The sequence below is a fragment of the Idiotropiscis lumnitzeri genome, chromosome 11 (assembly GCF_059441095.1).
Source record: "Idiotropiscis lumnitzeri isolate Australia: NSW breed Sydney's pygmy pipehorse chromosome 11, RoL_Ilum_1.0, whole genome shotgun sequence".
Lineage (NCBI taxonomy): Eukaryota > Metazoa > Chordata > Actinopteri > Syngnathiformes > Syngnathidae > Idiotropiscis > Idiotropiscis lumnitzeri.
Window position 1 is genome coordinate 12,890,728 of NC_142401.1, and position 23,373 is coordinate 12,914,100.

At 39.7% G+C, this 23,373-nt stretch overlaps 1 protein-coding gene across 1 annotated transcript; it reads right to left on the reverse strand.

Moving 5' to 3' along the window:
• Positions 1-20: 20 nt before the first annotated feature.
• On the reverse strand, positions 21-22,491 carry LOC148327560 (sodium- and chloride-dependent GABA transporter 2-like). Its single transcript, XM_088308223.1, has 15 exons — positions 22,302-22,491; positions 14,096-14,286; positions 13,703-13,837; positions 12,622-12,762; positions 10,370-10,454; positions 10,167-10,299; positions 9,736-9,870; positions 8,598-8,701; positions 7,267-7,391; positions 7,065-7,177; positions 4,627-4,764; positions 4,440-4,542; positions 4,260-4,360; positions 2,567-2,737; positions 21-2,452 (listed from the first exon to the last, which is right to left on the reverse strand). Exons 1-15 carry the CDS (start codon positions 22,352-22,354, stop codon positions 2,345-2,347), a joined length of 1,836 nt encoding a protein of 611 aa, XP_088164349.1. The 5' UTR covers positions 22,355-22,491; the 3' UTR covers positions 21-2,344.
• Between the last annotated feature and the right edge of the window lie 882 nt (positions 22,492-23,373).

A 23,373-nucleotide genomic window follows, 5' to 3' on the forward strand; every position in this document is an offset into this window, starting at 1 on the left:
TCATGAAAGAGACCACAGGATCAATGATGTTAATGGCCAACCCATATCAATATTTATTTCAAGTTAGTTAAACGAATACAAGGTAAGAATTTATTTTCCGTCATACATTGTGAAGATGAGTAACACTGTCATTAAATGCATCAATTCATTCAATATCTGACGCAAATTAAATAAGCTATACTTTGTTCCAGCCCTCTGATACATAATTTTTTTTTTATCACAGCACCATAGTGTTATACTAAGATCACACATATCAATTAGATAGCATGTAAAAATGTCACATTTACAAAATTCCAAGAAAATCAGTAAGATCATTTTAACTTTAATAAACATAAAAACAAGACCGTAACAAAACTGTAACAATCATGGTTGGTAGGATTACTTTAAAAATGTATTCCGACACAGTTACCTGTTAAAAGAAATTTAGCCAGTAATGAGTCCGTGAGGTAAGTCAATAAAGAATGTGCAAGAGAGAACGAGAAATTAAATATCAAGAAATCTATATTGAGATATGTTTGAGAGAATGCTTTTAGACTGCAGGAGGAAGCCGGATCACCCAGGGTTCAAATCCGAACTTATGAACTGTGAGGCAGACGTGCTAACCACTAGCTCACTGAGCTAACTTCATAACATTGTTTTTAAAAAATATTCTCGTGATCCAACGTGTGTTAAGGACTGAAAATAACACCAGTCAAGCTTAGAAAGGCAACTTTTGCATTTATCGGTAAGCAAATGGCAGAAATGATCACCCGGTTTGCTCATTGGCCTACTGAGCAATTTTGGGGCAATTTAACCTCATGTTACGATGTTAAGTTGAAAGAAGGTTGTTCCGCTCACTTGAAAGCGGCCAAGGGCTCCTCAAGTCAACAACATTAAAATTATAATCCTGCGTAATAAACATTTAAAAAAAAAAAATGTACCTGTAGTTTGACTACAAGTTTTTTTCTGTAACTGTAGCGGAATACAGCCGGCTTTTGCGAATCCCAATTACATAACGCCATTACAAGTATTCCGTATCTCCTCAAATCTCGTAACGATACAACTTAATTAAAAAAATATATATAGCGATATATAAAATCCATTTAATGGTTACAAATATATCCTCTCAGACAACCACGAGTTCTTCCCCAGTAATGGTGGACCATGCGCAATTTGGAAAGAAGCTGGAGCCCTTCAGTGTTTGGACCACATATATATTTGATAAAAGATGATATGACAAACATTCGTTGGCAGACTTCCATATGTAAAGATTGAATTTGGTGTTTGTGGTTTCCTAAAACATTTTTCGAGAGTGTAAAAGCCACTACATCAACTTATTACCTTAACATAGTGTTCATGTTCTGAGTGTGGTTTACTTCCATGATGGACGCAACCAAGTTCCATTCAATTTTTTGATGGAGTGGAGCAATGGCCATGGAAGAAAACGTTCAAATTCTATTGCCGATCCACTGGATTGTTTGGTTTGTCTAAAATTAAACTGAGAAATCAGGCATTTGAAAGAAGGTCTACATTATGGCACAGATCCAACAAGGAACTCGCCTCGAGTGCAATTGTACGTGTAGTTACCCCTGGCAAGGAGCTAATGTTTTTGCCCTTGTGTTTTGTTTGATTTCTGTGAAAAACAAATACACCAATTTGGATGAGAATTTGCACAATTTTTTAAATATTATTATAAAGAATAATCTAATAAAATAGAAAATATTTTCTGGTGATAATTTGGTGCAATTTCATATTCTACCAAAAAATGTAAAGGGTTAAGGCACTTTTATAGAATCTGCAAAGTCTGCTTTTGGCTTACTTGGGTGCGGCGCACTCAAGATCCGTTTGTCAGGACTCAATATTTTAGTTTTATTCCACTTTCGAGGTTGTACAGTACTGACAAACAGTTCATCTGTATGTCAATTTCCACATACACTTAATGCAAACAAAGAATTTGTTTTTCATAGGAGAATAATAAAAATGGATTTGCTATTATTGGGGCGCTAGCCGGGTTCTATGTTATTGTCCTCGGTAGCTAAGCAGAAACAATTTTATCCTATCAAAGTCCAAAAGTTTCAAAGCACCGCACATCATTTTCATAATTGCAGTTGCTTTTAGCAAAATTTAAAAACCTTTTTTTTTTTTTTTTATGATTTTTTTTAATTCCCTTTATGTAAACCATCAACTATTGGAGGATAGGAATGGACCAACAATGAGGCACTGACTCCATAATTGGTTATATTTCTAACCTTGCATGGTATAGCTTGGTTTGCAAGGAGAAAACCAGGTCGTGAATGTCAGCTTTGGCATTGTAAAGATATTTAAAGTTGTGCCTCACAGTGTTCAATGGAAGTGTCCGATGTTTTCACAACATGACATCTGATTTGTGCGTCAAGTCTTGGAGGGGGAATACTTTCTTGTCCGATTTTGGCGTCGGAAGATCTTCGGATGGAGTGCAAAGGATGGCAAACCGCTAGCAAGAAAGAATGTCGACAGTTTACTATTATTTTAAAATCATTTTGTGGCGACAGCATCGATCAAAGGGGTAAGATTATTATAATTGATACAAATCAAATCTGAATATTACCTGGCGAAGTGTCCCGGGTGTGGTAATCAGATTGTACACCATCCATATAGGAACGTTGAGTGTGGAAGACAGAGTGAACCACCAGCCTAGAGCATAACCCCACCACGGATATTCAATGCTGTTGTTGAACTTCAGAGGTTTGTATTTGACCAAGGAGAAGAGAAATGTTCCCTGAAAACAGCCGTGAAAATAAAAACATCAAGCACAGCACATATTTCATTGAAGATGCCGAAGCTCTCGTGGCGGCTGCTTCAACGTGGGATCAGAAACTGAATACTGTTCATATTAATTAAAAACTTTGTAACAGATTGGAAAATGTAATCTTCCTTTTGTCCTTCAAACACACAGCTAACCAAAAAGCTAACTGCAACTTTTAGGTAGTATCTTCTAACAAGGCCAACGAAGGATACAATCAAACTTGAAGCTTTAGGGAAACTAGCACGTTTGTGCCAAGGATTCTCGCATCATTTTAATAGTCGAGAACATTCTAAACAACTATACATCAAACACTGGGTATGTCTGTAGTAAGAACATTGTTTAAATGATTTTTTTTTTTTGTTCAATTGTATTTTTTTATATCATATTATATATATATTTTTTACACATACTAGTATCAATCTATAAGGTATTCATTCCGAAAATAGATTTGCACTGTGAGAATTTTTAATCAATGAGAATACTGGACTCGGACGACAGCCTAATCACCATGTCTTATGTCTGCTCTGTATTGGCTGTGGGAAGTAAATAATTTGTAATTGTTATACAATACAAGTACATGTTAAAAGGGTTGTTTCACACCCCCTTTTTCTTACCTACGCAATGGTTATACATCAATTACCCTCCAGGTGGCGCTACAGTCATGCGTTCTTAACAATTCATTCATGAACTGGTCAACATTAATAATGTCTTAATATGTACATAATAAACACACACGTTTCTCCAAATATGAAAAATGTTTTGGGAGAAAAGGAACATTTGGAGATATTGTACCATTCATGCTTTTCATTGAGCAGGGGATACTTATTGATCATTGCTTTGTGTGTCTCAAACCTGCCTGCTAGATTATTTATTTATCTAACCTTTTTTCATCCAGGTACAGTGAATATGAGCTAATTTATTGAGGAAAGGGCACAGTAATTTATTGGTAAAGTTGGTTGATTGTTGATTGATCCCATTTTGACACAATTTAGGCAAAATGAAGTGCACGACAGTTCTTGGCTGCAATCAAGAGTTGCTTTTTTCTTATTAGGGTTGCAGGTGAGTTGGAACCTATCACATTTGATCTAATCTAAATTAATCTAATTTGATCAAATATAATCTAATCTAACTTGATCGAATCTCTTTTTAATGTCAATGTTTATCAAAATGTGAAAGCAATTTATATTCAATGGGAATCTTTTGAGGAGGATCACAATAGTTGCTGACTGAATACTATAACGGTTTTTGAAGAGAAAAGAGAAAAGAATGTTAAGAAAATACCAACTGGAGACATTCATTTCAACCCGCATAGCAACATCTAGCTTCTCAGAACTTGAAAAACCTGCCAGAGGTTGTTGATAGTTTTCGTCTAGAAGTGGCCGGGCCTTTTTAATCCACTATCTTAAAATCAAGGTCGGTGAGAGTGAAGTTAATCTTTAACAGAGTAAACTATTATTCTGTTTCAGGTGGCAAATCAGATTGAATGTTTACTCACCATGCAGATTACTGGAGTGACATATTTCAAGAGGTGTTTAATCAGTGGTAAAGGCCTGTATCCAATCATGTCCTCGATGTTGTCATAGAAACGATCTGCTCCTGCGGTCACGTGGTGAAATGATGGTGAGCACGTTTGAATGAACAATGCAGGAGCCGCTCGAATGCGAAATCTACTGACCATAAACCCATCCAACGCATATGGACTGAAGTATGGCAAAAAGAAGAAGAGACATTCCGCTGCAGCAGTAATAGTCAAACAACTGAAAGATGTACAATCCTCCCTGTGGGTGCAACAAGAGGCATCTTTAGGATGAACAAATCGAAGGATAAATCAACTCCAGAAAACAAACATAATTCTGTCTTACGTCAGTGACCATTATAAGGCCAATGAAGAAACAGATAACACTGATGAGGAGGAGAAGTAGTTTGCGTCTGTGGCCAATGTGGAAGAAGGAAGGTTTCAGGTCACAAATACCGGTTGCGAGTGCTTCCAGACCTACAAACTGAAGGAGAGACATATATGTTACAATACTGCACACATTTTCATACAATTGACTGATTTGATTACTTTTCGAAATTTTTACTTTTGAATCTTTAGTTGCAAAGACTCAGAACTCACAAATCACAAATTATTTTTGGGGTGTGGCGAAAAACATCACTACGTGACACGCTTTAGCGTCGAGCATGAATCGCCCCGCCCTCACCATTTAAGAAATTGAGTACCTTCTTTCCAATCAGCGACATAAAGTTAGCCAGTAAGTATGTATATGCTAACGGGATAGGGTTAAAAAAAAGTTAATCAAACGACTTAAATAGATTTTCCTTTTCATAGCACAATATTGATTCATAAATCCATCAGTAAGCCACATAAAATGTATGGTTGCTAGGGGGTAATAGCTCTTTCCGCCACAAGGTGGCGCATATTTCTAATACATGATCAAGTAGACTTGTCAGGTGCGAATCGTGATCCAAACAGGCACTCTCCCTACAATGTGAAAATCATCTAAAACAATGATTAACTTACTCATATCAGGATCTAATGCGTTGCCCTTTAATTAGGAGAAGGAAATACATGCGTAAAATGACGTGAGTGTTTTCCATTGGATGAGTTGAGCGCTGGTAAGCAAGGCTTCTGCTTGCTAAGAGTCTAAGGCCTCATTCCTAATGTAGGTATGTGAAAACAAAATTAAAACATCTTTTTCCAGCAAGTCCAATGTCACTCCCTGGAAAGAGCTAGATTAAAGGAACAAAACAGCGTTTACATTCAGTCAATATATTATTAATTGAAGAAGTTATGACTTTTAAAAGGGTCACAAAAGCGGTTAAAAAGGTCTCAGACTTTCTCCAGTAAATGACTACGACTGCCATAAAAGCCACCTTTGCAGTGTGACCCCCATCTGCCTGTTGTTTGTTTGGCTTGCCAGAGATTCACAACGCTTGAAACAGACAGCTGGTTTATCCAGGTGTACGGCTACCCTGCGTCTCCCTCCATTGAAGTTTAAAATTTCCCGCACTGTATCATTTTCTCCCACATTGTACAAATTTGATTAAACTTCATCTGCATGTCCCCAAATACCTAAAAAGGGAAATTTTTCTTTACAAGAATGTGTTCTATGGAGGCTCACCTGTTTTCTGAAGCTGAGCCATGATTGGTCGTTAGCTGATCCTTGAGCAACTGTAATGTCATTTTCAGTTGACAGAAATTACAAAATGGTGGATTTTGCCTCTTAATTTATATTCCAAAAATGCAATATTAATCACAATGCCATGTGTGGACTAGTGAAGGCGCATTGAACATTTTATTACAATGATTTTTTTTTTTTGACTTAATCTTAATTCTGTGCAATAGGTCGATAGAAATGTGCCAGCGAGCATTCGACTCTTCAAAGATGATTTATCCTGTCATGCGTGCATTAAACATTGAATAATTTAAGTACCTATGTTAAAAAAAAATGCTTGATGCATTTTTTTTTTGCCTTGAGTATATATGCTTATTTACATGTACACTATCCAGAAGAAGTCAAGCTGACTGACAGCAACAATTGTTAGTGCTAAACATGACAGTCACACACTGTGAATGCGGTAAGAAGGCCAGCATGTGGACATGTGCTTCATGCTTGCGTGGCTGCTTCAGAGTGCTTCATTGGCATAGACGTCATTGCGGGAAGATGAAGAGCTTAAAGTTTAGATGTGATAAAAAGTGTCAAATTCATTCTCCCTTTTTGTTCAAATAATATAACTATCTAGTTTATTGATATTGTATTTTCTAATTCACAATATATTGTTTACCAAATTATTTAATAAAACAAAAAAGATCAATAAGAATTTATCCCCAAAAATATGAGGGGAAAAAAAACAAAAAGCTACTTTGAGTGGATGGTGACAAGATTTGGATGAAAACAGCTTGGATCGGCTCCAACACGCCTGCGCCTCTAGTGAGGATAACAAATTTGGTAAACGGATGGATGGAAAAAAAAAACAACAAAATGATCATTTTGAAAGGACTGTTGATACTGTAAATGTTCAGTGGAAAGACCCTGATGTGGACCGCCGGCCATACTTTGGCCAACCCCGCTTTAACCTGTCCTAAACCACCACTTGCCCTTGATGTACGCCTGTGCTCATTAAACCCATTAGGTGCACCTGCACAATAGCTGTGCCTTTACAAGAATCATCTTGAGTGTCATTGTCCACGAGGTGTTTACTGGTATTCAATTCCAATACGCTTAATGTTGTGGCGTGAGGTCTATCCTCACCTAACCATTAGCATATGTGATAAACAATAAAAAAAAAAGTGCACAACCTCACTGTCCAACCCGAGCAGGATGATCATGATGAAAAAGAAAATGGCCCAAATCTGTGGAAACGGCATCATGGCCACGGCACGAGGGTAAGCGATGAACGCCAGTCCGGGACCTGCGATAGAAAACAATCCTTTTGTTTGAGTGCGCCGTCATGGATGCTGTAGTCGCATTCCCGCACAGGTACGATGCGTGACGTCTTACCCGATTCTGCTACTTTGGATATGTCTGTGTTCTGTTCGTAAGCCATGAATCCAAGAACTGAGAAGATGGCAAAACCGGCCACAAAACTGGTCCCGCTGTTCAGCAGGCACAAGTAGACGCAGTCTCTAAAAAGAGCAACCATAAAACACATGTTGAACTTTGCTACTTAAGTCAAATTTAGCGTCACAAAAAACTTGTACTAATGTTATCATTGCGAAACCATGATGTTTTTGTGTTTAGTACGTTTTTATATCCCAGTGGGCCACAGCAGGTTTCGTGTCATGTCCAGACAACTGTCACAGTCTATTTTGATTAATAACAATACACTGCTGGGAATATCAACATGAGCCAAAATTTGTATTTTCATCTGAAATGGTGGCAAATTTCCATCTTTGCATTTTTCTATATTCGCAAGGGTTGCGGTTGATCTTGAGCCAATCTTAGGGTGAGAGGCGGGGTTGACAGTGGTGCTGCAGGGCAAGCCGGACCACTCAAAGAAAACTCCACTGAAGCAAAGAGAAAACTTCACACAGCAAAGTTGTCACTGAGATTCGAATCTTAAACTTCAGAAGTGTAATGCAGAGGTGCTCGCCATTATCTTACATCTTCACACTTACACGCTCAACTTTGTGATTATCGTTCAGAGCTGCTTAGTTTTGTTGATACTCTTTTTGTTGTTGTTACTTTCTTACTCAAAGTACATTTCTTGCTTTCCTGCCCCCAGCCCCAGAAAAACAAAAGAGCCATTCAAAGAGAACAACTTTTGATAGGCCATCAAAACAAACAGCAATTGTTTTAATTTCCTATAAGAAATGCGTAAAAGTGATGTTACAGATCTTTTCGCATTGTTTTCTATGGTTTCCTGTCGCTCCTCTGCTTGTTGTTTTTGGCTGATTTTACTTTTTAAATTGCTATCATTTTGCCATTTCCTCAGTTTCCTCGGTGGCTTTGTGTCGTTTCTGGAGTGAGCAAACTTTGCAAAGTGGGTCAAGTTCTGTATACAGCGCTCTACTCTTTTTGCTAAGGCTAATTATGTTCCTGAAACAGAACCGTGGCGTGGCTTTGCGCAATGCTTACTTAAACAGGAGTATGTTTACGTATCAGGCTTTGCCGAGGTAGTATGTGGGATTGACCCTCACTGGCCCTCAAGTAAAGTCTGCTACAACTGCCCACAGAGACTTTTGAATGTGGAGTTTTCTGAACAGTATTTTTAAATAATTAACTCATGAGGCAGGACATAAAGGCAGAATGTTTGATGAATCCCTTGTATTGGATGTCATAACATTGTTCCGGTGTCATATATTGACACAATGGGCTTTATGTCAACTTACTTGTAGCAGTTATTGTTGAACTTGTTATAACTGCCAAGCGCCATCAAACAGCCGATGCAAATAGCATAGGAATAAAATATTTGCGTGCCAGCGTCCATCCAGACCTGCAAGATAAAGTCGTCAGTGGCAAACATTAAACAATGGCGTCAGTGGAAAATGCTAGTTAGTGTATCTTAAAGGTAAAATGATGAACATATAAATTCGATTGTTTGGCTAGGATGCAGCCTAATGATTTCTTTTCAACGTCCACATCAACAAACAGGGACAAAAATAAATGCTGTTTGTTCAACAGAAGCTCAGTAAGAGGAGACAAAAGTGAAGTGAATGAAGATACTGAATGGTAAAACAACGGCGTAATTTTTAACAAGTGATTCCAAATTCGGGCCAACATGGAATCAATTATTAAAGGGATTCCAAACTCTTTGCATGGCTCTCTCTCTCTCTCGCTTTCTCTCTCTTTCGCTATCTCTCTCTCTCTGTCTCTCTCTCTCTTGCTTTCTCTCTCTTGCTTTCTCTCTCTCTCCTCACTCTCTTGCGCTCTCTCTGTCTTTTCTCTCTCTCGCTCTCTCTCTCATTGTGTGTCCAGCTAACCTGCCACCCTAATTTAGACAAGATCTAAAGAAAATGCATGGATGTATAAATTAAAAATTCCAACATGTACCTAAATGCAACAATACGCCAGTAACTGCTGTCTCTGTAATGACCTAACATTTGTTAATCAGATAAAAAAAAAACACACACACACACACACACACTTTTGGGTGATGATTGAGTAACCAGAAGAAAACATTCTAAAGTTCATGTAGATGATGGTGTGATATTGTGTTGGTGTTTGTTTTTGAAACATGTACTAAATTCTAACTTGGTAAGATCCTCAGCAGTCCTCACCTTTACGCTTTAATTATATGACTCTAGTTTTGTAGAATGATTTCTTCACCGCTAGTAGGCTATCAGAAAAATGTATCAATTCTTTTACGAGGTTCGTCCTAATCCATGGTCTTGCCTCTTTGCTTCCCACTCCACCATGCACACCTCGAACCACAGGGTCAACCATTTCAAAAATTCACTTGTGGCTTAGTTATTTTGGGCAACTGTCTTGATGTTTAACATGAAGTTGAAAGGGTTCAGAGTATCATACCTGCGGATCAGCGAGGCGAGATGGTTCCGGGTAGAGGTAAAACTTGATGCCATCTATGGCTCCGGGCAGCGTCATTCCACGAACGAGCAACACGGCCAACATCACGTACGGAAATGTGGCAGTGAAGTACACAACCTGTCAGACCAAGTTGAAATTTAGATTATTGAGAGCACTTTTTTTTTCTTTTTCTTTTTTTTTTTTAATGTTATCCCAATCAATAAAAACTAAATTTTCCCTTTGACAAATCTATTGACAGTGACTGGTGACATATAGTGACTAGGTTTCAAATACTTTGTATTTGGACGTCTGCTTCAATGCAGCAATATTTGGTAAGTAAGGAAGTAAAGCCAGATGATCACAAGATGAAAACCCCTGATGAAACTGAAATTAATCACAAGATTGCAAAAGAAGCAAACACGCTAAAGTCATACCTTTCCTGTAGACTTCACTCCTTTCCACACGCAAAAGTAACAGATGATCCAAGACAAAAGTAGACACAGCACCAACTCCCATCGAACACCGCCAATCTCATTTGGACCTGCTGTTAAGTTCAGTATTCTTCTCCTGTGGATCGCACTTTTTTTTTAACATCAGGCGCTTCTTGTACTTTTTTTCATTAAACATTTGAACTTACTCCCAAAATTCCCTCACGGGGGAAGTTGCATTTGCTGTCACAGTCCAGTTGAGAACACGTCTTTGATTGAACTCCACACACGTTTCTGTTGGAAAGACAGTCAGAATACAGCGTATACACTCATTAAACTCAATCTGCAGCAGTGGTCCCCAACCACCGGTCCGCGGCCCAGTACTGGTCCGTGACCCATTTGGCTGTAAAGAGACAGACCAACTTTTATTTATTTATTTATTCACAGAGCATCAGCCAACCCCGCACCTCGTCGATTAACTTCCGCAAGGTACAGAAGTATGGCTGGATAATTATTATTATTATTATATTAGGATTGGGAACGCTTACATACGCCACCAGCTGCTAGCTGTGAGCATATTTACTCTATCAGACAAGGCGGCCAATCAGAGTCCAGCTTTTCCGTCTTTGATTTGCAAGTAAATAGAATACGCCAATAAATGAAAAAAAGAGGCAGTAACGTGGAGATAAACACGCAGTTGATTGGCAGCCATGACTTGAAGCTATTTTGTTTATTCAGAATTCGCCCAACAGCGCATTACTAACGCTTTGCAAATTGCATATACTTGTCTCGACTGGTCCGTGGCGCAAAACATGTTTTAGGGCAAAGCAGTGATACATAAACTTTATTGAGCTATGGCACATAGTTTCAATTCAATAAATCAAACGAGACACCACTATATGAAAATATCACAAAACGTGGAATGATATTCTATTTTGTCTGTCATCTTATAGAATATCATTTATTTATTCTGTAGTTAGATGGACAATGATACTTTATTTGTTGCATATAAGGCCATGTTTTGACCATTCAATGAAATTTGAACATTTCCCGCAGCTGCACCTTCAGAAGTGCACCGCAAATTAATGTGCCCCAGGTCGGCACACTGAGTGCTGATTGCCATTGCGCAATGGACCTCAGTTCCCTATCCCTGCTTTAGGGCGTCAAAGACCGGTTGAGACACATATGCAATTAGTGGACCGCCAACAATTCGCCTAGGGTCGGTATGTATGGGGGGGGACGGCCCTTTCACAATGGATTTTTCATCCATTATCCAAGCAGCTTATCATTCCTTTCAAATGGTCAGTTTTAAAGCATAGCTACCGCGTGGGTTTCCTCCGGGTACTGCTGTTTCCTCCCACATTCCAAAAACATGCATGGCAGTTTGATTGAACACTCTAAATTGCCCCTAGGTATGAGTGTAAGGGCGGATGGTTGTTCGTCTATGTGTGGCCTGCAATTGGCTGGCAACCAGTTCTGGGTGTACCACGCCTACGGCCCGAAGATAGTTGGGATAGGCTCCAGCACCCCCCCCGCAAACCTCGTGAGAACAAGCAGTACAGATAATGGATGGATGGACGCAAGTGTAGAGAACTAATGTATTGCAGTTAATCAACCACCTGGGGTCTATTTTAACTTGTTAGCGGGTTCAGTATTGTCAAAGGACATTTTATTGTTTAACCCGATTGGGACTTCAGTGTGATGCTAAGCCTGAAGGCCGAAACCCACCATCACCTGAGCGAGCACATCAAAGACAGAGAACTCCTTTGTTTCGACGGTATCCACCCAGAAGTGTTTAATTGTGTTATTTTGCACAATACAATCTTATTGCAAGAGTTGCACTGAGGTGACTGGTCATTTATCGTTCCGCGTGCGTGCGCCATACATTGTTTCAGCGACTTCTTCAGGTTGGCGGATGAGCACTCAGCGACTCGCCTCACAACAACGGCTCTTGAGCACATAAAATACACTTTTGTGCTTATTTATTATTATTTTTTTTATAGTGGCCTCTGACTTCAGTCCGTAGAATGTCAATTTACTTCCTAATGTTTTTTTTATTGAACATTTTATTTATGTGTTTTATTTCGTGCTGTCAAGTGATTTATTGGATTTTCTTTCTTGGATTCTTGAATACGATCGAAATGGAGACATTTTACCACCATTTTTCTTCGAGACATTTCTCAAAACCGCTCACAAGCGCCACACTCCAGCAGTGTTGGTTTGCCAGGCCCAGTGGTAAATTGAACAAGATGTTTTGTTCTGAGGCGTGCGAAAGATGTACAGCTAATATGGCGCAATATTTGCAAAGTATGCCAATTATTTTTTAAGCAAATCAAACTGAGTTAATTGAGTTAAAATATGTAACTGAGTTAAAATTTTGGGGATTAATCACCTGAGTTAATGCTTTAATTTTGACAGCCCTAATATTAATATTAATTACTAATGTGTGTGTATTGCATACCTGTGTTCCAGGGGTTTCTGCAGCTTGCCCACGGAAGCTCAGAGCTGAAGGAAGAGAAGAGGTACAAAAATGCCCACGCCAATATGATGATGTAATAGATGCTGGAGTATAAAACTACCACCTGACTTCCATAACCCATTCCTAAGAGATAAAAGAGATAAAAACACAGAAAATATTGATATTCCAAATTGACAAATGAACTTTTGAAATCACGGTTTCACGCTGTAGAATGTAGTTAGGCTTGGGCTTTACTTGCATGGCGCCTTTCCACCTTTAAGGCACTCCAAGTGATACTGTCTCCTCATTCACTGGCTGATGGTGCATCATCAGGAGCAAATGGGGGGTTCAGTAGCTTGCTCAAGGAAACTTTGGCATGGTCACGGGTTCGCAATGACGACCACTGATGCCTGTTTTATGTTAAAAAACATGTGCCTTCATGTACTCCCCTCACAAAATAAGACAAATAAATATTATTATTTTTTTGTGTGTGTGCATGAATACATACGCAAAGGCTTACGAGAGCAGAAAACTGGATTGCATTACTTGTTAATCATAAAATACACATCATTGAACGTCATTACCAAATAATTGTCAGCTTTTATGAATTCCAGGGAAAGACTTGAAAATGAAGGGTGCAAATAAACAAAACAAACCCACGGAGAGAGAAGATAGAGTATCTTTGTCCATTGCCCAGCTCAGGTCTCATTGACTTGCAATATGTAGAGCACAAGTGTGACAATGCTTTCGGACTGACACGTTCGTGAAATGCTTGTTTTGTGCGTTAAGAAAACACGGCAAAAAGTACCGCTATCGTTATGTAAATAATTTTTTTCCCCGCAAATATCAACTACAATTGCAGTGCCTTCCCAAATTGCACGTCATGTGGCAAAATGGAAACGAAAGAAAGGAACCAACATCACAGCATATCATAGATGACATGAATCTTGCTGGCCCGGACAAAGCAATGACAACACAAGCATGTCCAAATTATACCTCTCAAAAATACACTCACAACTTTTGTATTGGTAGTTATTAGCTAATTCAGTTGTACAAAATGTGCGTCATGGGAGTGGATATTTACCTCCAAAGAGGGGAGAGATTTGCTTCCAGCAGGTAATGGCGCCTTGTTTAGTGTACTGGCCGAGAGCTGTCTCCAGCAGAAACAGAGGGATGCCACATGTAAAGAGGAATAGTACGTAAGGGATAAAGAACACCCCTGGTGGGAAAAAGAGAGGCACACGTTATTATATATTCCAAACAAAAACATCATCACAATTGGAAAAATACACAAGACACAGAAACCTCCTATACAATGAAATGTAAAATGATTACAGTCCCTGTTTAAGGGAAATACATTTCTCACCACAGAGAAGATTGGTCTTAACAACTTTGAGTGCGAAGCTCACAATATTTAACTGTTTTGCCGTCGAGTTGTTTGTCTTGCTTGTCAATCAGGGTGTTTTTTTCAACTCACCGCCTCCATTTTTGTAGCACAGGTAAGGAAACCGCCACACGTTTCCAAGTCCAATGATTTGTCCCGCAACCGCAAGGAGAAATTCCATTTTGTTGGACCATTGTCCTCTGGCCACAGTGATGGGTCCGGACGAGGCGGTCTCCTTGCTCCCCTTGATCTTGACCTCTGGGTCATATGGCTTTTCCATGGCACTGCAACAATATGAGCCCATCTTATGATTAGCGGAAGCATGGAACTCTTGAAATTGCATCCATGCATCAAGGTGTCATATCAAACCTACCGTACACATGATATTTGGGGCGCTATTTTTAATGTTTCATGTCTTCTCAATTGAATATGCGGTATCAGGCAGTGTTGATCAGTGGGATGGACTAATCTTAGTTTGCAAATTGAGAAGGTGCAAACTTTGGGAGTCTAAAACACCCAAATGGCCAAAATAAAATGCAGGTAAGCGTGCAAGCAGGAAGTAGTTAGAGAAGAAAAAAAACAAACAAACACAATAAACACCTAACAGAACTGGACCTGGGCACATGACAGTGGAGCGTTATAAATATACTAGTACAGTAAGAGAAGTGGGCGCAGCTGAGCATGAGGACAGGAAGCTCGAGGGACTGGGAATGATGGCAAACAGCAGCTGACATGGAAGCAAAATGGAGCTTCCACCGAAAATGAAACAACGATTACAACGTCACACTCATAAGTAATGAACTACACCTATTTACACATTTCAAATGCATGCGATGAGAAAAAACATAATTAAACGTTGAATATGCTATCAACTTGATGGAAACAAATTGTCGCTGGTGTTGAAATACTTGACTGGTTGTTCAGTCAGATGTATGTCATGTGATGATGTTCCCAACCTGCATTTTATCAGCTGTACTCCAGAACGAAAATATTCGAAAAATCATCATCGTTTTTGGTTTTTAGCAGCCAGATGAAAGATGAACGTCGTTTTGCGAGGTTGTTTTTATACTTGCATTCGGAGAATAGTCATTTCGGTTGGACCGTGGAAATGAAACTTTTCACACTGTGAACACAATGACTGCAGTCTTGCTGCACTGGGTCACCAATGGGTCAAAGCTGCTTGGCAACAGAGGGACTTTCTCCTCAATGTTGCTTTTGTGCGCCTGCTTTGGCTTTAGTGTGGGAGTATGGCAAATTATCTTGCAAGTATGTGCGCCACTACAGTGCACTAAATGATGTATAGACGACAGTGACCTCATAAACGACAACAATGAGGTCAGCAGCGGCCTAACAAAGAATATCTGACATCGGAACAGACTTTGACCTGACTACAAGTGCTCGGGGGTGGGTCACGGTCTATTACTCATCATTCCGCCATTGTAATAGGGTTTCATTTCAGTAAAATGCACTATGATAGTTTCTGGCAAATCCGCGACCCTGGTATGGATAAGCGGCTTGCATAACGGCTGGATGGATGGAGTTAAAACAACACATTGAGGTCAAAGGCTCTTTAGTCAACCGCATCATTGATGCAGCTTTGTCTTCGACTGTCAAAACAAAATTCCACAGATAACAAAATTACAGATTTAATAGTAAAGCCTTGACAGCATAGTGGCGCATAGATTCCAGTGGCGTGTCATCAGGACCTTCAAGGCCTTCCCTTCTGGCCCACTAGCAGGCGTACACAACAATGCTCACAATTTGTTTTCAGTTTTTTGTCTTCATTTCATAGCGTGTGTCTTGGCTGCAGGACTTAAAGTTATTTTCTTTTGTCCAATCAGATTTCAGCTTCAATCTGTTGCCATGCACATTATAGGGATGAACAATTTTATCGCAGGGGTCCTCAATCCTATTCCTCGAGGGCCGGTGTCCTGCCTGTTTTCCATCTCTTTTCCATCACACCTGACTCAAATGATCAGCAAAGTCTGCAGAAGCTAGACAATGATCCTGATCATTTGAATCAGGTGTGTTGCAGGAGGGAGAGATGGAAAACAAATGTCACTGTACATTGTGAACACACACACACACGCGCACACATAGGCCCACGCATAGGGAAAAGCTCTGTTTCTTCTTTTAGCCAATCAGATTTCAGATTCACTGCTCAACGCCTTCTAGAAGGCCCGGTGACAAGTGAGTTTCTCTATCCTCTCATTGGTTCTACCACGCTTGTGATTGGTTGAACTCGATGTGCATCATGTCACACCATGATTAAACATTCACTCTCTAGGCGCACTTTAAGGAAAACTAGACTTTATGAGGCTCGGTCAACCAACACTGTTGCTAAATATTGATTGGAAGCTGTTATATTGTAGTTCAGAGGTTTTGTAGTTGTTTGGAGGTGATATATTGGAATACAAAGGTTTGATTAAGTAAAAATGGCATTACTCTCAATCTCTTCTTTAATGTCACGCATAGTTGTTCAGCATTTTTGGTACATTATTTTGTGATGCGATGGTGTGATTAAGAGGTCTATAAGGTCACTTAAATACCCATTGAAGGCCCAAGTCCAAAACGCATCGCCTGCCTCTGAAAGACTCTAACATTAGATCATCTTTAATTAATATTGAGCCAAACATGAGGAGTTTTGTGTGTGTGCACGCGTGTGTTAGAACTATCAGGTCCCTTGGTCAACACATTTTTGTTGCGTAAGGTCTGACAGCTGTTCTTAACAAATTTTTGGGAGGGGAATCCAAAACGGATCTGTTTTTCTTTATCGTGTCAAGATTTTAAGCAATAGGTTCCCCGTTTCCTTGAAAAGAAATATGAAATAAATGTGTATGTAGGTGTATGAAAAACTAAGATGGAATATTTGCAAACTTTGAAAACTCCCAAAATGAAAAGGAATGTACCACTGTATGCCCATGGGTACAAGGTGAAAAGAAAAGCCAGAAATCTCAATAAAAGTCTAGCAACAGATTTTTTTTTTCAAATGTGTATGTAGTTTCCATAGGCCTGCTGCGTATAGAATAGTGCATTCAAGTTTTTAATTGCCAACAGATGTCACAATCTCCTGGCAAAGTACTTTTTTTTTTTTAAGCCAAGGCTATGGCCCCATGAAATGAACTTCCTTCTCTCACGTTTGCATTGTTCTTAGGCCCTATGATGCCAAAAGATAGCACCAAAGAAATATTGTTTCACTATTTGTTTGGCTTTGGCCTGACTACTAAAAGAACACAAATGATACTTTCCTAAAAAAAAATAAATAAATAAAATAAATTTTAATTAAATGAGTGAATACCGGTCAGCAAATTTGGAAATGCAAATATATGGGCATTTAATGTACACTATTGGAGCACATGCTTCGTTCCTCATACCAACGAGGAGGCCCCAAACTCACACATCACATTGCTTGATTTTTTTTTTTTCCAGGACCTGGCAACCTCACGTTATGGTGAGGAGTTAGGAGTGACAAATAATTGCTTTGCCAAAATCACTTTCTGAGCACGCCCCTTCAACGGACACCACACTAGCCAAGTGATAGTTGCCAATAGCACTTCTTCATAAGGTCACTTCCACGTCACAGAGCAGACCCACCTTGTAAAGGTATACACACATTCAGAATACAGACACTAAAGTGCAGTAGTGGGCTGCCAAGATTAATCGACCAGTCACGAGCCACAACTGTGTCGACAACCGAATCTGAATTACTAGTCAACGTCATCATTATTTTTGCTGTTTCAATCAAAACTGCCAAGTCTCCCGTTGTTCTTGCTGGCTGTCTTCCTGTCTGTGATGCACATGTGCAGCGGTGGTAATCCGGGTCATCAGTGTTGTAAACAGAAGCACTGTGGCAGCGCCACGGCTAACCCGTGGTAGCAAGAGATTCTGAAAGTTAGGACACCCTTTTGCCAAAAAAATACTTATTTTATCTTAGCACATGCAGGTTACAATGTTTGTGATGTAACAAAATCTGATGTTTTGTTGTACTGACAAATATGAACTGCGGAGGCATTATTGAGTGAACTCCCTTTTATTAGCAACGAAAACACAGCTACTGTGAGGCTGTTGCCAACGTGCCATTCCAAAACACAAACAGCACATGCGCTGTCTCTCGCTCTCGTTCCCACAATCGAGAACATTCAAGATGATGACGTGTTCCAAGAGCTCGTAAACAGGAGCCCTCAAAGGAACACAACTTGACATTATATTTACCCAAACCCCTCTAAGGCTACACATAACCAAAAAACACAGCTAACCAAGTTTCTTATTGTATACTACGAGCAAAAACCAAGTCCCTCCTAATTAAGGACATTTTGCTGCCATTTTTTGCATACCGCATTTTGATTTTGCACATCAGTTAAATACTAAAAAATACACATAAAAGTGAAGAAAAGTAACTTTTGCAATACATAAAAGTTAAATAAATGCATTTTCCTAAAATAACACATCTGATTTCACTATCTTCTCCACAAAAGAATGCAACCATAGAGGAGAGAAATACGTTTACTAGTATTTCTTTTTGTATTGATACACCGTTTGATTGTATTCATAGTGCAAATATGTATAGTTTAGAGTTTCTGGCTCCATTTTTAAATGCGCTAAACATTGACAGCTAAAAACCTTTCCGCCTTAACTTTAAGTCACACCATCCTCTGTAAATATGGCAGGAATGCTGGTACAAACTGCAAAGTTGAATAAAAGTCGAATGTACTTCATTTGCACATTAAGAATTCAAGCTATAAGTTAATGCTACTTGCCGAAGAGTGGCTGCTTGCTGGTGCAATATGCTTCCATTTGCATATGATCCGATTAGTTGACTAGTCCCAACTACTATCAATGACTAGTTATGGTAGTCCGAATGTAGAATGTGCAAAAGAGGTCCCATGAGGAAAAAAAAAATATCTACACCTCAAATGCATATACTGTGCTGTTTGTTGTTGGTGACGTCTATGCATTCATAAAAATATCATGGTCTCTAACTTTGCGGATTTTGTCTATTGCAGGGGTGGTCATGAACGTGACCACCAGCATAAATGAGGGATTACTGTAACCCATCTGGTGCCAAAAATTGGAAAAAGGAAAAGTAACTGAATTGCGGTCCAATAGCTAAAAAAACAGTATTGGATTTAATTGGTCTCCATCCAAAATCTCAGAGATGAGCACTCATTGACAAGCAGTCCATTCTATAATCTCCTCCGCCGGATCTAGCGCATGTGATCAAAACAATCATTCGTGTAAAGCAGCTAACGAAGAGGTTGCATCGACATACTTTTTTGAAAAAATATAAATATTGACGTTTACAATAAAAATAAAAATAATAATAATAAAAAAAAATCATGAGCGCACGCAGTGCTGTCATTCACTTGAAAGAGAGTTGAAGCGGCGTTCCCTCTGAGGTCACCCGCACGACAGTCATGGGCCCATGTGGAGGCTTCATGTGACGGCCGCCCGAGTGATTGGATGCAGAAGCACGAACGACGGTGCCTTTACCTTTTTGACTGCATTCATACCTTCGCTGTTGGATACGATAATCGTGTGGTCATAATCAACACTGGATTAGAGTACAAATTGACGAGCACTTTTAACATCTGGTGGGATCTCCATGGATTGCTGTCTGGCTGACTCTTTAAACTATAACTCCCATTTCCTGGTCATTTGACCAGCCTACCCTGAAATACCGTCGCTGGTGAAAAACATACTGGTGATACTGGTGGTTTGAATTCCGCCTACAGGCTTCCTATGTTGAGTTTTCATCTTTTCTGCGTGTTTGTGTGAGAAATCTCCACGTATAGAAGACACACAGCAGCTAAAGATAATGCTGATATCATTGTAGTTAAATGACAACAATTTCTTATGAAGCAATTTATTGTGCTTTCAATGCATTGACGTAGAGGTACGTTCCACACAACCACAATGACAATTTGAGGTGGAGCGCAGCCAACAAGCTCAGAAAATTTCCCCTCAGGCTCAACCAGGTGCATCTGATGGTGCATTTGCAATTTGAATTGCTAACTCATTTTCACTTGCAAACCATTAAAAACAACGTTACCATTCATATTTTCTTTGAAACCGAGCGCACTTCATCATTTTTACTCAAGCGTTTGAATTCTGTTCAGTTGCTATGGACGCTGACAACTCCACACTTGTAAAAAATTAAATTAAAATAAAATAATACAATACTTGTTTCAAACCTTCCAGTTAAACTGTCACTATGTTAAAGTAGATTTTCTAGTGCACATTATATTTAAACATTTACCATGTTGGTATGACCAGTGGAGTCACTTCAGTTTAATTCTGTTAAAAAAATGTGTTTATGGATATTAAAGCCCACTTTTATCGCCTCCTGTCTTTGTTGGTGCATGCACATTTTTATTTTATTGTTTTACAGTCAATTGTCAAGCACTTTGCAAAGTGTTCTAAAAAATGTTACAAAAATACAGTTAATATTTTTAATGCTCTGTCTTGCTTACGGCCTTCAGATAAACAATAATCTCCTTGACTGAGGGTCGCTATTTGAGGAATTTCAGTGAGGCTTTCGTTTACTGTGTGTGTCCAAAACCACATCTATTGTGCGCTGGTCCATGCAAACTGGAATTATTTACTCAGCATTGCTCCATTGACATAAATAAAAAAGCTGTTTGTTTTTCAAGGGAAAAAATATAAATACACAAAGCTGTCACATCTGAGCACTGCAGATGTTGCCATCCCAAAGTGCACGTCATAGTATGTCACAGACACGCAGAGGCCACGTTTTGCCACAGCTGTTATCCGAAAGGGCAGATTGAAAACAACCTTCTCAGAGGAAGCTTTGTAATCAGCCGCCTATGCTGTTGACACTTGGCGAGAAGGAGGCAACTTCCCACTGTGCAGACCCTAAAAAGGACAGCGCAGAACACTTTGAGATGAGAGATGAGTTCCTCTCCCTCCAGCCATCATATCCTTCAAGTCACATACACGGGGATCACATTCAAAATCCATTTTTGGTATTGTGTTATCATCTTGGCGTCATCTGTACTACTGCAAGTCTATACTTTAACAAAGTGACTTGAAAGACGACGATAAATGGACATGAAGTTAATCAGTAATTATGTAATAGGATCAGATAAGGTTTGCCCAAGAAATTAATGTGGCCTTGTCAACTGATAAAATGTAAAAAAGGCAACAACAGATCGACTTGTATAATGAACAATTTTACACATACATTGAGCACAAAGGTTTGCCCACCTCTGCTCTAGTGTCTCGACAAGTTACAGTATGACACTGGCCTCTCAAGGTCAAAGAATATGAACTTTGCTTGTTGCAGATCCAAAACTTTCTTTTCTCTGTGTATGATGGAAACTGAACACGATGATTGATAACTTTCAATCCATGAACGAAAACCAGACACTGAAGACAAAACTGCATAGTTATTGATATTTTCCTCTCTGAGTCTGTGCATCATCAGTTCATTGCCAACTGTTTTGAAAGGCCTTACAAATAACATCCCAAATCATAAGAAACATTTTCCATTGCAAAAACACAATTCTCCTGAATAATCCGCAGAATTAGCCAACAAGAGGGACTCGCAATTTCCTACAAATGAGTAGTTACGCGTCACTGTCACTTGCTGATAAATGACACCCTTTTGTGTGAATGAGAAACACGTCAAACAAGACTCAACACGGTCTTAACATGTGTCAGTGTGACGTTCCACTAAGCATGTGATTCTGTCAGCAGGCTCTGACCATTTCATTTGCCTCACCCACCCTCAAAAATAAATAAATGAATAATCATGAATTTGGCAGAGCCTGGTATACCGTTATATTTTTGCAAGACTGGCACAACTGGGAGGCAAAAATCAGACTGTCAAATCATGCACACAATGCACAGCAGAGCAGCTGTTGATCATCTTATAATAGAATCACTACATCACATTCAAATTTAGCCTTTATAAAACATTTCCCCCCACCAATTCTTAGTGCAAAATTTTTAATCAACAGTTACTCACTGTTATCATCGGCTACACAATTTGAGCATGCGCCACAGCATACAAAAATGCATTTTCCCCCCCAAATAGAATGCACAGGCTGAGATGTTAATCTAAACAAGTGAAATAACCGCTCCTGCTGCTGGGCAGCCAGTAACCTTTGGCCTACATAAGGTGGCAACTAGCGCCGAGAATAAGTGCACAAGTGCACAAAAGCCCGGCTGCTCCTTCAAACGCCTGTGTTCCTATCCCAAAACAATGAAAGCAGTGCAGACACATCACTCGGAGAGGGAAAATGCATGTGGGCCCGAAAGGAAAAGGCAGAGATAGTACCTGTGAAAGGCGGTCGTAACGTCAGCAGTCTGTAGTTGCGTGTGGCACTTCATTCATCGTGAGGTGGCCCTCATCTGTGTGCGAGTAGGTCTTGCTGTGATAAGGGCAAGCCCACGGGGCGAGCGTTACACATGGGATAAAGAGAGAAAGCACGATGGACTGGTCGGGAGACAAGAGGAGGCGAGGGTGAGGTTGGGAGGAGGTGGGGGCTAGAAGGGGGGACGGAGAGGGGGCATGGTCGCCTTTCAGGGGCTGGAAATGAAGGCGGGATCTATTCAACAAGGTCGCGTGGGAGTTGGTTAACTTGAAACTTTCTAAACTATTTGGCAGAATCCATGTGTCATACTTTCTTTCTGTTTCCATTTGGAAATCCCAACAATAAAAGGATAACTATCATTTTATAAAAATGTATGTTATAAAAACATAGAGCTATATCATAATTCAATATAATAGCGTGAGATACAGCATACTTTGGTATTGATCCGATACCAAGTGAATACAGGACTAGTATCACCAACACCAAAAAATATTAGATTAATAATATTGCCTTTATTAGTCCCACAATGGGGAAATTCGAGATTCGAACCCAGGCCTCCTGGGGAGACTGGGTCCTGAACGCGGCGCCTTAGACCACTCGGACATCCTGGCAGCCAAGATTTGAACCCAGGCCTCCTGGGGAGACCGGGTCCTGAACGCGGCGCCTTAGACCACTCGGCCATCCTGGCAGCCACTATTTTTTTTTTTTTTACAGTCGTTACTTACATTTGAGTGGAATATGTTTCTTTACATTCTTATCGCCCGTGTATGTAAATGACTTTTTACTTTTAAGTTAGTTTTTAGTTCACAGGTAATTGTAATTCCTCATAGATTGGAGGGGGCGCTTAAAATGAAAGTCCAATGAGGTCTACATTACTATCTGCTATCTGTTATTACCGTGAATAACTGAATTACAATCATGTAATAATATAGAATAATCAAGCAACCCAAACCTTTGCGCGACATGACCAGACTCAACGTCATGGGTGGGCACTGGGGGTCTGTGCCCACCCGCCATAAATTGGAAGCTGTTTGG